The following is a 14,863-nucleotide window of genomic DNA, read 5'->3' on the forward strand; positions in this document are numbered from 1 at the left end:
TTCCCCCTGCAGACAGTACACGAGATGAACCTTTAAGTCTACAGGGCCTTGTCTTCACATTGATTGGAAGTTGATCCTGTCTCAGCATGCCCATTATAACTTGGCATTGTTGTATATGCTGCTCTCTGAAGAACAATTATAATGTCATCCACTTGAACAAAACAGGTGCTACAGTTTCACAGCTCCCCAGAGTCTGTGCCAGCAGCCAGAAGGATGCATTCAGGGACTTTAATCAAAGTGAAGGGCAAGACATTTAAAGGGCTACTCCACTTCTTAAAGGACTGTGTTTAGTTTTATGTAACCAATGAAAACGGGATCGTATTGTAGTTCACAACAGGCAAGTAATGTTCGTATTGTAGAGCAAGATTGCAATTACCACTGACACTGTGTCACTAAAGACCTGAAATGTTTCAGTCCCCATATTAAGATGACGATGAGCCAATTCTACATCTTCATCTGTGGTGATCTTCATTTTTCTTTTCTCTCTCGGTTACAGTGCTCCAATAACCAAAGAAACCACGGTCATTTTAAATTCCGTTATCTGTTTCTTGCTCCACCCATATGTTCTTAATCAGGACCATAAGGGTTTTCTGGGCTCATTTCCAGGGGTGGTTCCTTGTGGTTAGAGACCGTTTGAAAAGGACAGATCCATATCTTTCCATGTATCATCTTCCCAATTAATGGTGCCCATGTCAAATTTATCAGAGCAACAAAGGGCAGCATGTGCAAAAATAGATTGTCTACATCTGATGTGAGCTTTTAGTCCAAAATTTTAAAGCACTTTTCCATGTAATTACTTTTTTATTGTTTTTTAATTGATGTTGTTTATTTTTAATTACCCAACTCTGCTGTGCTCAGAGCTTTAGTAGTATTCAATGATGCATGTTTAGCCATTTACAATCTGCAGTGAAAGAAAATAACTCACACAACAGTCCCTGAAGCACAGGCAGCACTGAACTCAGAAGTAAGGCCCCGCTAAAACTATATTAACAACTATTACAACAAATTCCCAACAAGAGAACACCGCGGAGGTCACACAGAGCTTTGGTAATTTATACACATACGTTCACACTGATGTTCAGTTCTAATGAGTGGAAGCATTTTAGGATTCAGTGCATTGTTATAGGAAGGACATGTCAACATGTGGACAAGACTGGGAGACATCACAGCCATCCAATAATAACTCAACACACACAACAACTGTGATGTCATAAGGAGGAAGCACAAGAATCAACATGGGAAATGTTCTGTTTGAGTAAATTAATTAATGAGGGCGGAGCCTGGCTGGTTAATATGTGTTCAGTCCTCTTGGTGTCTCTGTGTGTGTGTATGTGTGTTACCTTGCAAACACAGTCCCACTGCCGCCGGGGAAAGTATACGGGTGTTGCTTTCTGAAGACATGGCCCACTCTGCTGCAGGGGATAATCTCCAGATTGCCACCACACTGCCACACACGGAACGAGATCTCTACAACACACACACACAGTTAATTGTCATAAGCACTTTAGCTTAATGCAGAATGTGTTTTTTCCAGATTTTCATTGTTGGCATCTGAATAAGTGTATAAATGAGAGCACAAGTAAACCAGGATCTGTCAATCCAGTTCTGGTTCATTGTGCCGCCTTGAGAGGAGCACAAATCACTTGTCAGCCATTTCCCAACTGAATTTAAACAAAAGCTACAGTGAGACACAGCTGCTATTGTATCTCTGTTATTTGCAAATGATCTCCATACTGTTATTTTCACTTGGCGCTGAGTCCAATCATTATCACATTACCACTGTAATTTTCTAAGATCAACTGTACTGTGGAAGACTCTTTCATCCAGATATGACGGCCAAATTACTGAAGAGATTTTCTGTTTATAGTGCTCCTGGCATGGAAATGCAGATGATCTCATGAGTTGATCACAGCGTGAGACACATTCGATGCACTACTTTAGAACCAAACCTCACAAGGGAGTGGATATTTCATAAGTGGGCAGGGATATGTGGTGCATCGAGCCAAAAGCAGAGCATTTATGAGTGGGAAGAGATTACAGTTATGTGTCTGTTCAGGACTTAAAGGCATAGTTTACAATTTCAGGAAATGCTGTACATTTAATGAGGTGCTTGTTAAGAATGACTTGGATTTATTTCATATGGATCAATCTCACGTCTGTACTATCTATCAATCTACAACTTATCGCTGGTTAGCTTAGCATAAAGACTGGAAACAGCTAGTCATAAGAAAATCCACCAAGAAAAAGTCTGGAACATTGCTCCATGCACACATGACGCAACAACATGTAGCTGCTATTACCTTTTATTTTCTCACAGCGGAAAATCTGTCTTGTGAGACCGACTGAGAGAGAAGAAATTCTTTTCCTGACAGGCTCTTTTTGGCAGACCTTGCGTCAGAGCAGCATTTTCCAATCTCTGTGATAAACTAACTGGTACAAGCCTTAAGCCTAAAGCTAAGAGCACCTAAAGGTTTCAACTTCATGTCTGAATGACTGTCCTGGTTACCCCAGACATGGAAACATCTACAGATGCCTTACAGGTCCCAACAGACAGCTGTCACATTAACAGACTAGCAGGCACAGGTTTGTGACCAAGAAAGAGGTCTATGCAGCAGGGCTGCTCAACGGACAGACATGGGAGCAGTTTCACTTATTCTGCAAGACAGTGGACATCTTTATTTTTCAACATGAATCCTGAGAAGCAACTAGAAATGAGAATCTATGTCAAAGGTTTTGCTTCATTTCATGTACAGGCTAGTTTACTTCCACTCTTGCATTTTATTTTACTTTCACTTCTGTTTTTCTGACAACCGAAAGACAGTCAGCGTCAGTCTACTGTAACTCTACTGAGTGTGCAGCACTCACCCAGGTTCTCTCCTCCCCAGACATCCATCATCATGTCATACTTTCCCAGCGTCTCAAAGTATTCCTTATCCATCACAAACAGACCACCTGCTATCATTGGAGTCCTGGATGGGCAGAGAGGACAGAGGGCATGTGGATGGAGTAAGGACATCACAGTGGTACTATGTCAGCTGTGAGTGAACACTTGGGTGTGTGGGTGTGTGTGTGTGTGTCTTACTTGATGGGGGCGATGGGGTTGCCTTGTCTGGCTCGCCTCTGTTCCAGAGTCATGTAGTCCCATTTAAAAACTAAATTCCAGTCAAAGCCTACAAACATTAAAAACCATGCAATGAGGGCCATAAAAGTAAAGTATGGACTGCCATTACATTTGCAGGCACCACAAATCAGGCAGGATGGGTCATAAAATTATTATTTTGATCAATAGTGAATGAACTGTAGAGATATTAAATTAGTAACAAGGGCGAGATGAATTATATATTCTTAAATGTGTAATAATCTTTACTTTCCATCTGCACACATTAGCAGACATTCCGAATTGTAGTTTGAAAGTATGTGTGTGTTTGTGATTCACCTCCTTTTAGGTCGGCCGAAGCTCCCACATACTGAAAGTTGTCCATGTTGATGACATCAATGATAGGAGAAACTACTCTGGTCTTATCCTGAGAAAAGGCAACAAAGAAAAAAACTATTTCTGCTACAGACAAGCACAGAATGGGGATTACAGGAAATCTGCCCCATCAATAAACATTTACTGTGAGAGCTCCACACAGCTCCGAGAAACAATACATATTCCCATCCACATCACTGATTCATATGTTCTATTTTTTTCTTATGTCTAATAACTGAATGCAAAGCGGTTTCACACTGAAAGAAACTCAAGCTGAAGCACACAGAGACACTTCACAGTGTAGTTTAGTGTAAGAATCAGGTCAAGAAACTTCTACTGAGACTTTTTAAATACAACAAAGTTCCACTCAACAGCACTGTTGCAATTTCCCCTTTTCCTCTTTTTGGAAAGGAGTGACTCATTTAGAAAAGAAAGAAAGCAAAGAAACACAATTACTCTGACTGCCAAATGTTACAGACTTGGCTGCAGGCATTTATCAACTTGGGAATAACAAAACAGCAGATTCTGAGGGATTGAATGCAGAATCAGACCATTTTTAGTAGTACTGGATAAATATTTAAAGGCCAGGCTCAAACTCACACACTGTTCCTCTTTAGATTAACACTCAAGCTGTCACTACAAGTCACTCAATACATTATCAGACTATTAATTTATAAAAACATTCAATTTAAATTTGTAGTTATATGGGAATACACTTTTGTCATCAAGATTAGCATTTTCCAGAGTTGCAGCCTTCCCCCAAACACACAAGTTACAGATGATGGGCGAACAAAGCTGACTGTTAAGGTGACTGAAGTGACTGATGTGTGTGTCCAACTGCAGTCATGTGAATATGACCATGCTGAATCAGACTTGTGGCCACATTGACCAGGCTTTTATGCAACACTGTAATTTGACAAGGTCAGACCATATGAGAAGCACAATTACAAAACAGTAAAAACTGTGCACGTTGATGCAGTTAATTTGGAGTGATACTGTGGTAATTTTAGATGGCCTGCATGTTTCCTTCACAGAAGCAACTTTTGTTTCAAGCTGTCTTTAGAGGAGGAAGCTGGCCAAACCAGAATGATATCACCAACTGATGATCTGCTCTGCGGGGTGTGTGATGAGATGCTTCCACACACAAAGCAGCTAATTTCTGTCTTTCCATTGTTATTCTTCCTGCCTTGTTTGTTCACTACATAAATATGTGTGTGCATAATGTGAGAGTGTACCTCAGCCACTCTCTCCAGCAGTGGTTCAAGCCAGTGGTCATTACATTCACAGTGAGAGTCCAAGAAGGTGAGGACTGGAGCTGTGGCAGCATCTGCACCACGGACTCTAGAACGCATCAGTCCTGAGGAAAGTAACAGACAGAAACTGCATAAAAAACCCACAACACGGGACAGCACTAAGATGTTTCGCTGGCTTCCCTCTAACTACCTTCTCTGCGGTCGTTCCTCAACACGCGCACTTTCTCAATCTTCCCCAGCAGTGCTCCATCCTCAGCTGGAACACACACAATGCAGCGCATGTTATATGCATTTACACACTACTGTGGACAGACTTGTGTGTGTGGATTATGCGTTTCCATGAATTACTCACGGTTATCACTGTAGTCATCAACCAAAATGATCTCTTTGACTAAGTGAGGAGGACTTTTCTTCAAGACACTAAACAGAGAACACAAAGAATTTATAGAAATCCTACAAATCAAACTGGAAAAACTGGACACAGCACACCTACATCCACCTACCTGATGACAGTCCGCAGCAGAGCAGAGCGTGCTTCATTATGGAAGGTGATGACGACACTGGATGCCGGCAGGTCTGACCTCCATTGTTTATGTCTGCAGCTACACACACAGAGAAACCATACAAATTACAAATGTGCATAAACCCTTCTTCACACATAAGCACGTCGCTGAATGTGCGAGCCAAGCTGTGAGCTGGAACTGCTCCCAAAACAGATTTTGATTCTATGAACACAATAAATGGGATTCAGAACACACACACGGCAGGAAGGAGATGGATGTAGAGAGAAATACAGAGACACACACAATCACGGAGTGATGCTTTGCTGAAGCTGGGATTGACAGTGGGTTTGGTGACCGTAGAGCTCAAAATCCGTGCGTGTGTGTGTGCGTGTCCAAAACATACAAATCCTGCCCTGAATTAAATGGGAGGAACATCAGATAGGGGACACTACATGACAAGATAGGAGGATGAGGAAGCCAAAGAGAGTATGGACTGCAGGGAAACCTGTTTTCCCATCCGACTCAACAAAACAGCCAATCTAACACTGTGGTTAAACTCACAGGCTTTGGATGTAGGTCACATGATCAAATGTGTGTGTACATACTCATGTGTAGGTGTATCTTTTGTCATTGTATCATGTCTGTCGGCAGATGCAATAATCTTGTATTGACATCTTAATAGAGACAAATACATTTTTTCCTAGCTTTAGATGAGTATATCAGTGTGTTTGAGCCTCTGCTAGAAGCAATTCTGTGCTTGGCCTGAAAAAAATGCTTTTTTCCCCTCTGGAAACTCTTCACAATCTGCACTGCTGCATGCTGTGCAAATGACACATCACTATCAGATCAATAGGAGACACATCCCTGCTCTTTTAGTAGGCTAATGGCTCCAACTGTCTGAGGTAGGTCAATATATCAGAGGCCACTGCCTGCTTTTATAAAAATAGTCTTTGAATCACACTGTGTGTATCTGGACATAATGTTGCTTGAATAAAATCACTGACATACTTACAATATTAACTAGGAAGTCAGCCTTTTTTGCTTTCACTTACAGTACATATGCAACTAACCAATACAATGAAACTGTTGCTTTAAGTCTACAGATATGAAACACACCCACAGTTTATCTCTCCAGTGCAAGTTATGGTATAGTCAGAAACCCGAGAACCTATACATTAAGGGTGTGTTCCTGGTGAGGGGGCAAAAATAGCTGGTAAGAATATACTCTGAGAAAAAGTTCAGAGTGTTTAAAGGCATCTCCGTTGGCTCAAAAGGTGAGTAATTATTCTCTCTCTCTCTACCAGAGAAATCAAACCCACCCTGACCAGGGTTCACAGGGTTCAGTCACACATCACATTCAGTCTCCTTACATATTTGAAATTCCAGGATAGTCATGTTATAGGTGGGAAGACTCGAAATGAGACATAATTTGGTGAAAAAAAGAAAACAAATTTAAAATCACAAGGAAGGGAGCTCTGAGCCAAAGAAAGGCAGAGCCGAGGACACCGCTGCTCAAGAACACTCTACAGTCCAGTGCCTCGCTTCAAACTTCTGAAAGAAAATGACCTGGATGACTGAGAATCTTCATAGACATCTGAGGACACACTTTGGTGCCAGACGTGTTTCAGCTTTATTAAAGAAAACAGTGCAGAGTGGCATGAAAAATGGGTGAGAGCCGGAGCTGCGATATGTGCCAAGACTCGTGCACTGCTAAGAGAAACACAGTTTTACACCTATACACTTTAAATCAAGGGTTATAATGGGCAGAATAAACAGTGTCGGTTTGTTTTGTATGGTAAGATTCCAGCTCACTAAAAACAATGCTCTTCTAATTAAGGAAGTCAACTGGTATTATGTCACAATTTATTTTTGTCATCCCTTTAACAAGCAGAACAATCAGCAGCTATTACCAGAGGCTTGTTTTATGACTAAGGCAGACAGTGTACAGTGTGTCTGCTCTGCTGCTACTTCCTGGTTTCATCTGATAAACCACAATAGAGGGAGTTCCCATGAGATCTTATCTGGGCCGGGCTGGGTAATTTGTCAAATAGACACAGGACAGTATGTACACATAATCCTTGCAATCACACATGCAAAAATAAAAGCCAGGAGGGACAGCATGTCTCGTCCATATACGTGTAAGTACGTACTGATCATGTCTCGTATCAGGCACTGCTCTGTCCATACGTAGTTTGTCGCTCTCCACCTGGTTAAACTTGTTCCTTGCATATGGGTCCTGACCTGGTCGGACCACCGTCGCTCCAACATAGAGATCCTGGTCGAAATCCTGCCAGCGCACCTTACCTGCACCCATAAAAAAAACAAACAGTAAACACACAGCCATTAAAAGTCCATTGAGGATGCAGGGTTAGCTAACCCACTAAAGTACAAACTGTAAATTCAGATTTAATGAGAAGTATTTTCACAGTGGGACTTTCTGGGGGTGTAATGTTAAATAAACACACCATTCCCCAAAATAAAAGCCACCAAAGATGATGTTGAAACCTTCACAAAGGTTGAAAACGTGTCTTGAGAATGAATGGGATTATACATCAGTGGGAATACGAAATGTAGGCAGCAGCCTGGCTGATGCAAGAATCCTTCATGACTGACAGAAAGGAAACCTTGCTGCTTCAAGCCGCTGCCTGACAAGTCAGCAACATGGCACTGAGGAAAGCTGACATGAAATTTATGCTGCTTGTGAGTGAAAAATATGCAGAACAGAATTCAAGAGACACAGTAAGACTACTTAACACAGCCAGAGACCACAAAAGAACTTATACCATTCGCTATAAAGAGTCAGACTAAAAATAAAACTTCTCATGTTTTTATGGATGAAACTAAAAAGATAAGTTTGGAAAACAGTACTACAATCAGTATAAATAAACACACACACTGTGCACATGTGGTGTCTGTCTGACCAGATTACGGAGATCACCGCGCACCGAACAGAGAAAGTTGTCATGTTTAATTTCACAGTTTATCACTGACTACTGAGACACAGACACACACGAATAATAAAGCAACTAATTAGCTTGGTGCAGCTGCTATGGTAATGACTTGTGTTAAGCATATGGCGGAGTGAGATTACAGTATCTCTCAACATAGATGAGTGTGTGCATGACAGGCAGGCAAGCAGACAAGCAGACAGACAGAGAGACAGGGGCTGACAGGGAGAAGAGAGCCGGCAGCGTGTGTGCATGTGTCTACCCTGACAGCACGTGAATGTGTCTGGCATGTTAATTAGCTGAAGCTTGCAATGATCTGCTTGCAACTATTTAACAGTGCCTCTGAGACATGGCTGCATGTGTCAGCGTGTGTGATGTCCTTGCTGATATCTATGTTTAGTGGCAGCAAGTAATTAATGTACTGAAATGAATGCTTAGACACTTTATGAGACTTTAGCTCTGTCTGTGAACGTCTTTATCACAGTCTCTCTGTCAATCCTTTCTTCTTTGTATGTTCAACCACAAAGCAGAGGCAGAAACTGAGATTACTTATTCATCTGACAGGTTTGCAGTACTCTTGACACTCCTTTAGCGAGTGTATCTATCTAATCGCAGCCAGGGGTTTGCTGTTTTCATCACTCTCCTTCTGTACTGATGAACAGGGCAGCTATTGGTTGCTATTACTGCATTTTGAACAGATGTCACTCTCGCTCAGACTCTGATCAGAGAGCTGTTTCAACCCACTGCCGTCGACTGGTTGTGGTTGTTTGTTACAATATTTGCTGAAAACTCCTTTAACAACCTTGTGTTGGATCTGATGTGAAGGATCTGTGCTCTGGTATTGTTTAATGGCTGCTGAATGTGCACCCATGTCATGTTTGATTCACTCCCTGAAAATCAGTTAATGGATGCATTTCAATATGAGATGCAGCCGGATGTTTCTTTTTTCATTACCCAAACTCAAAAGAATACAAAGCACCAAACTTGGCCACCTCGCTCCCTTTTTTTTTTTATAAAATTTCAAATGACAATTGATATCTCTAACACATTTAGAGCTTTTATTGTCAATCCACAGGTTCAGTCCCACAATCTGTCTTAAACCAAACTGAGGATTAACATGGAAGATTTTTGAAGGTAACTTTTAACTTCTGCATATCTGTTTTAGTAGCTTTAAAGCAGCAAGCAGAACAAAATAATCACCACAAACTTGTGCAGATGCAGAGCCTTCACTTCTAATGTCCTTCTCCTATCCTCCGCCTGTTCCCTCAGAGCTTCAGTGTGCAATTTCCCTTCTGGGGTTATTAAATTATTTCTGATTCTGATTCTGATTGTGCTGTTGGTGATCTTGTGTTATGCTGTTGTTTTTTAAGTCACCCTGAAGTTGAAATCCCCTGACTTCAACATTCAAATTGGATTCCATTTCCACTGCTGGATCAGATAAGAGAGTGTGTGTTCAGCGTTTGCAGGTCACAGGCTCGTGAAGGAGGCGCTGCTGCTGCTTTGAGTCAGGCTGACGATGAGAGCTGAATGAAAAACGTGTGGCTCAGATACTCCTCTTGCTCCTCTCTCTCTCTCCCTCCCCTGTACAGTACTGGACACTGAAACAATGTTTTTCAGTGTCTGGGTGGAGATGCATAGCTGGGTTTGTGGGAAGACTAAAATGGTTGCATGAAGTATTTTAAATAAATCAGTGGCTCCAACCTCTTTACAGTTTGTATCATATAGCTGCATTGTCTTTTGTCTGTGTGGTTATTTATACATGGTAAGGTTAAGGATGTTCATGTTCTGCTGGTAATAACAAAATCAAACCATGTCACTGTGTTACCACACTCTGAAAAGGAAATGGGTTTTGGCAGTGTGTGGACCACATACATGTGGTGTACAGTGTCGGGCTGACACATGCTCAACAGCTGGGATGTATTTGTAATACCTTTCTCTTTAGTTCAGTCACTACTGCAAACAATGGGGCACTGAAACACAGAGTTCAGAACTTGAGGAGATCCTTCTCAAATTTCTTGATTATGAAAATGGCAAAGTTATTTTTGATATCTTGCTTTTATGCCTTGACTTTACATAGTTTATGGAATTAACCAGCATTAAAAAGAACGGCACCTGTTCTACAGGATAGCAGGCATCATAGTACAAATACATGTGTCTCCTGCAGCTTCAGATAAAGCTGCACAACATAATAAACTGCTAAAGAGTGATGACATATGTTTGAGCAAGAGGAAATGCCTATAAAGACTGCTCACATAGAAGTCATGTTGTAGAGAAATTGAAGCCACTTCTACCCTTATTTCTAGGGTAACATCATGGTCTGACACCAAATCCTCATTTCTACTTTAGGCCACATTGCCTGCTTCAACACACCTGAATCTACAGCCATTGGCAGTTGAGATGCATTTTGGGTAATTATCTGTGGGTTTGTTGCTTTGATCTTAATCTTGTGACATCGTCACTGTACTGAGTGAGCGAATTGCCTCCTCTGGTCATGCAATCAGGAGCAGAAAGGTTGTGGTCAATGAGTGATGGTGAAGTTTCCTACCTGGTGGCAGTGTCTCCAGGCTGTGAGCCTTGTCATCAAAGCTGTGAGGTTTGCTCCTACTGGATGAGTCACTGGAGCTCCATTCATCCTGAAATCAACAAGGCAGACAGCGAGACACAGCACGCGTTAGCTTGGATTCACACAGTTAGCTCTGAAACAGTAAACATGCGTCAGAGGATCACATGACACAGACTGGAAGAAAATTACATTTATTTTTTTGCAATGTTTAGAAGACCATAGATATGTGAGAGGGCAGGCAGTGTGGAAATATTGTGATAAGCCAAGCTTGTCACAATATTTAAACACTTTAACAACATAAATGTACGAAATTTGATGAGATCCCTGTATTATTTTAACAAAAATAAAAAATGTTGCTTTTGAATCAGAATGAGTCCACTCAATGCACACCAACAGGACATCCATAGAATGTGATTCTGATGGCCGACAATGTTGGACAATCAAAGCGAAGACAGCTTTGATTGTCCAACATTGTCAGCAAAGCACTTACAGTAAATCAATAAATAAATCAATTCATATCCAACTTCACTTTCCGAGTTGTATTGAAACACACACACAGTCATATTCATGCCCTCTCCACCAACAGACCAATGACCCGAGTCGTCCATCCTTGTGTCCATATAGTATGCTACCATTAAAGCCCTCTGGATCAATGCACAGCAATTAGCACCATTCATTCCCTGCACACACTGCTGCCCTTGACTTTAGAAAACTATTGTTCAACTCTCTTATTTGCTTTGGAGTTCAGTTTCACCTTCAGCCTCTCTAAAATGGTTTATTGATCTGTTTTCTTTACTGCTTCAGGACAACCAATGACCGTGTGACATCACAACCCAACACAGACAGTATTTACCTGTTCTCCTCTGCTCCTGGGAGAATGGTCAAAAAGGATTTTCAGTCTGCTTTTCTATTAGTTTTGTTTTACACAACAAACATCAAAATAACTGCTGTTGTTTACTGTGTTTTACTCCATGCCAGATTTTTTTATATATATTCATCTGCTGTGAATGGAACCTCAATCTGTTCTTTAACTGCTCTGGTATAAAATTAGACCGTCCACTATCCACAACTACTATAAAGCATTCTACATAAAATCAATTTCTATACATGTTCAGGACAGATGACATATAGGATGCAAACTAAAGCTGCAGAAAATAGAGCTTAACAGGTTCTGAGGGAAAATAGGGCAATATACTCAGGTAAAAAAAACTACAAACAGCTCCTTTGCATCGTTTCGAGTTTCGTTCGAGTTTTTTCTTAGAAAAGGCTGCCTGGCTGGCATTATGCGGTCAACTCTTCAAACAAGAAAGTTTCATGTCTTTGCATTTTAAGCCGATAACAGGATATCTCCACTCTTTGGGTGAACAAGAAGGGATTTGCAGATTGAGATTATATCTGCTATAAAGAATCTCTTTGTCTGATGGATCTCAATGCATTCCTGCGGGTTTTGAGTGATTCAGTGATCATATTCACATATTTTAGGTAGATGAACATTTTAAGAGCTTCAGGAACAGAGACAGTTACTGAAGTCTGCTAAGCTTCATCTTTCTCTATCAGATTAAAGTTGATCATATCTGTCATGTTTTCAGTCTCTCACGTCTAACACAAAAATGTAAACTGCCTCTATGCGCCTGGTTGTATATATATATATATCTATATATATCTATATATATATAGATATATATAGATATAGATATATATGCAACATCATGTGCATAGCAGACCTGAGGAAGTGCAGGTTCTGACAGCCTGGTGAATAGCGTGGACTGTCAAATTAAGATATGCACAACTTCCTGTCAGAAATTTAGTACTTTGACTTGCTGCTGCTTTCAGCTTTAAGCCTTTTTATGAATATTTAGACTGCCATTAGACGGAGATTAGAGAGATCAGCAAGCCCTTTATCCAGCAGTAAACACAAAATGTTTTTTTCAAGTACACACTATTGTTTTAACTGCATAAATGTATCATTTAACAAACAAGAGTTTTCCAAATAGGCTGGAAATACAGTTAGAGTTGGGAGGAAGTTAATCACAGAAAGTAATAACAGTGAATGTACACATCTCCAAACAAATGTGTGCTGCATGCCTCCCATCTACACGTCTCTGATTTATGAGAACCGCAGTTCATCACAGCTCACACCAAGATAGAAAACATTAGGAGATGATGAGAACAATGCAGAGCACTAGTGTGATTAATTAACAAATGGTTGCTATAAATATGACCTATCACTGATTGAAACATGATTTAAAGGCGCAAGCAGGGAGCAGATGTCAGACAGCTATTTTTGTAACTCACATCTGCCTTTTCTCTAAGCACAAACATGACATGGTGAAAACAAGCCGTATACACTATGTAGAGGCATAAACAGCAGACACCTCCACATGCTACTAAAGTACATACTACAAAAAGTAGCAGCTTTATGGATATTGGTTAACAACATTAAGATTCATGCAACTTAAGCTTTTGATTTTGAAAGGGATCCTTCTGCAGAAACTGAATGTCTGGGGGTGGGTGTAGGTGGATTTGGTTACATTTGGACAGAGCCAGGCTCCTTCCCCCAAATTATTATGTTAATGTATGCTAATCATGTCCTTCACATTTACCGTAGAGACGTAGGAGATAGAAGTATCAATCTTGTCATCTAACTCTCAGTAAGAAAGCAAATAAATATAAATACATGTCTATTTTTCTCCCTCTTTAGTCATTCTCTGCCTGAATCACTCTCCATTTTTTAATCTCTCTCCATCCATCATTCTGTCTGTCAGTCATTCTTTTACATCTTTTTTTGTCTCTCATTTCTGTTGTGTCACTTGGCCAGCCATTTGCTTAGTCTGCCATCTGACAGATGGTCATGACACATAAAGGCAAAAAGACACAATGCGTGCACAAACTGAATTTCAAACACACACACACAGTTCATTCAAAGGAAGAGATGTGAATTATGGTGTGAAGCCAGTTTATATCCAGCACTCGTAGTTATATTAAGGTGCTATACTGTCTTTGCTTTTGTTTAGTTCTCCGTTATACATACAAACTGCCTTTTCGAGATTCTCTCCTGTGGTGGTTGGTTTGTTTTCCTGTTCAGAACCACCTAACAGCTCCCGTGGGTGTACGTGTCCCTGTGGTGTGTGTTTATCTCTGGGCTTTGTTGCTGGTTTATGTAGGGCAGCATTAAGCGATTATGAAGAATTCATAGTGGTTAAGATAAGGGTAATGTCATGCTTTAACACAGAATGACTGAAATCTAAACAGGGAAATGAGAAAATGACACCTGGCAGCAGCGTTTCACAATGTGACGAGTACATGTATGTCAAAGCACATGAAATCTGACAATGAACACACACACACCGGCTGTCAGAGAAGATTTCATTATCAAAAGCAGCAGTAAGTACTGTATTCTCAATTTTAGTGTAAAGAGAACTGAGAGAGCCACTTCTAAAAAAACAGAAAAACTAAATATTGTCAATCAACTCAGAGGAATCTATTTTAAACACACAATCTTTACAAACTTGTTCTCTCTGCCAACTGAAGGATCTACTCAGGGCACAACAAAGCTTTTACACCTGCTTTTCTGATAATGGGATGGACGTTAAGCCCCCGACAGATCCGACCAAGCATGCGTGTGTGTGTTAACAAGTGTCAGCTCATGTTTGGTGTATGTGAGCTCACATGCATTAGTGTCACTCCTGTTGCACGCATACATTTGTGCACTTATCTGAATGTGCATGTGTGTGTGTGTGTGGGGCATCTAGTCTTGGCCAAGCCTCTAATAGTCAGTATAATCCACAGTAATCTGATCACATCCACTGATAGATTAACTCAGATAGCAGCCAAGGGTTCCGCAACACACACACACAGCACTCACAATGATTTCCTTGAACACATACAATCCATTATTCTAAAGCATGGAGATAATATATTTACTGCGATCTATATGTAGTAAAATTTTAACCTCAAGACAGAGCCATGTTTGATTTCACAGTGTAAATCCAGATTAAACTGTGTCTGTGATACAGCAAGCTGTGCCAACGACACGATTTTCTCTGTGGGCTCAATTCATCACACAATCACCCAAGAGACAACAATACAATGCAGAAGTGCACAGACACAGACAGAAGCACACA

General features: G+C 40.7%; 1 protein-coding gene across 1 annotated transcript in view; it reads right to left on the minus strand.

Moving 5' to 3' along the window:
• Positions 1-14,863, minus strand: part of galnt2 (UDP-N-acetyl-alpha-D-galactosamine:polypeptide N-acetylgalactosaminyltransferase 2) — a 39,122-nt gene that overhangs the window by 7,194 nt on the left and 17,065 nt on the right. The window contains exons 2-11 of the mRNA XM_028401593.1: positions 10,722-10,809; positions 7,379-7,532; positions 5,229-5,327; positions 5,078-5,145; positions 4,916-4,981; positions 4,708-4,829; positions 3,437-3,524; positions 3,083-3,170; positions 2,866-2,969; positions 1,341-1,467 (exon numbers count right to left, since the gene is read on the minus strand). Of these exons, the coding sequence (XP_028257394.1) occupies positions 1,341-1,467; positions 2,866-2,969; positions 3,083-3,170; positions 3,437-3,524; positions 4,708-4,829; positions 4,916-4,981; positions 5,078-5,145; positions 5,229-5,327; positions 7,379-7,532; positions 10,722-10,809 (1,004 nt within the window). The remainder of the gene's footprint in view (positions 1-1,340; positions 1,468-2,865; positions 2,970-3,082; positions 3,171-3,436; positions 3,525-4,707; positions 4,830-4,915; positions 4,982-5,077; positions 5,146-5,228; positions 5,328-7,378; positions 7,533-10,721; positions 10,810-14,863) is intronic.

Source organism: Parambassis ranga, chromosome 3 (genome assembly GCF_900634625.1).
Source record: "Parambassis ranga chromosome 3, fParRan2.1, whole genome shotgun sequence".
In the NCBI taxonomy this organism is placed as follows: Eukaryota; Metazoa; Chordata; class Actinopteri; family Ambassidae; genus Parambassis; species Parambassis ranga.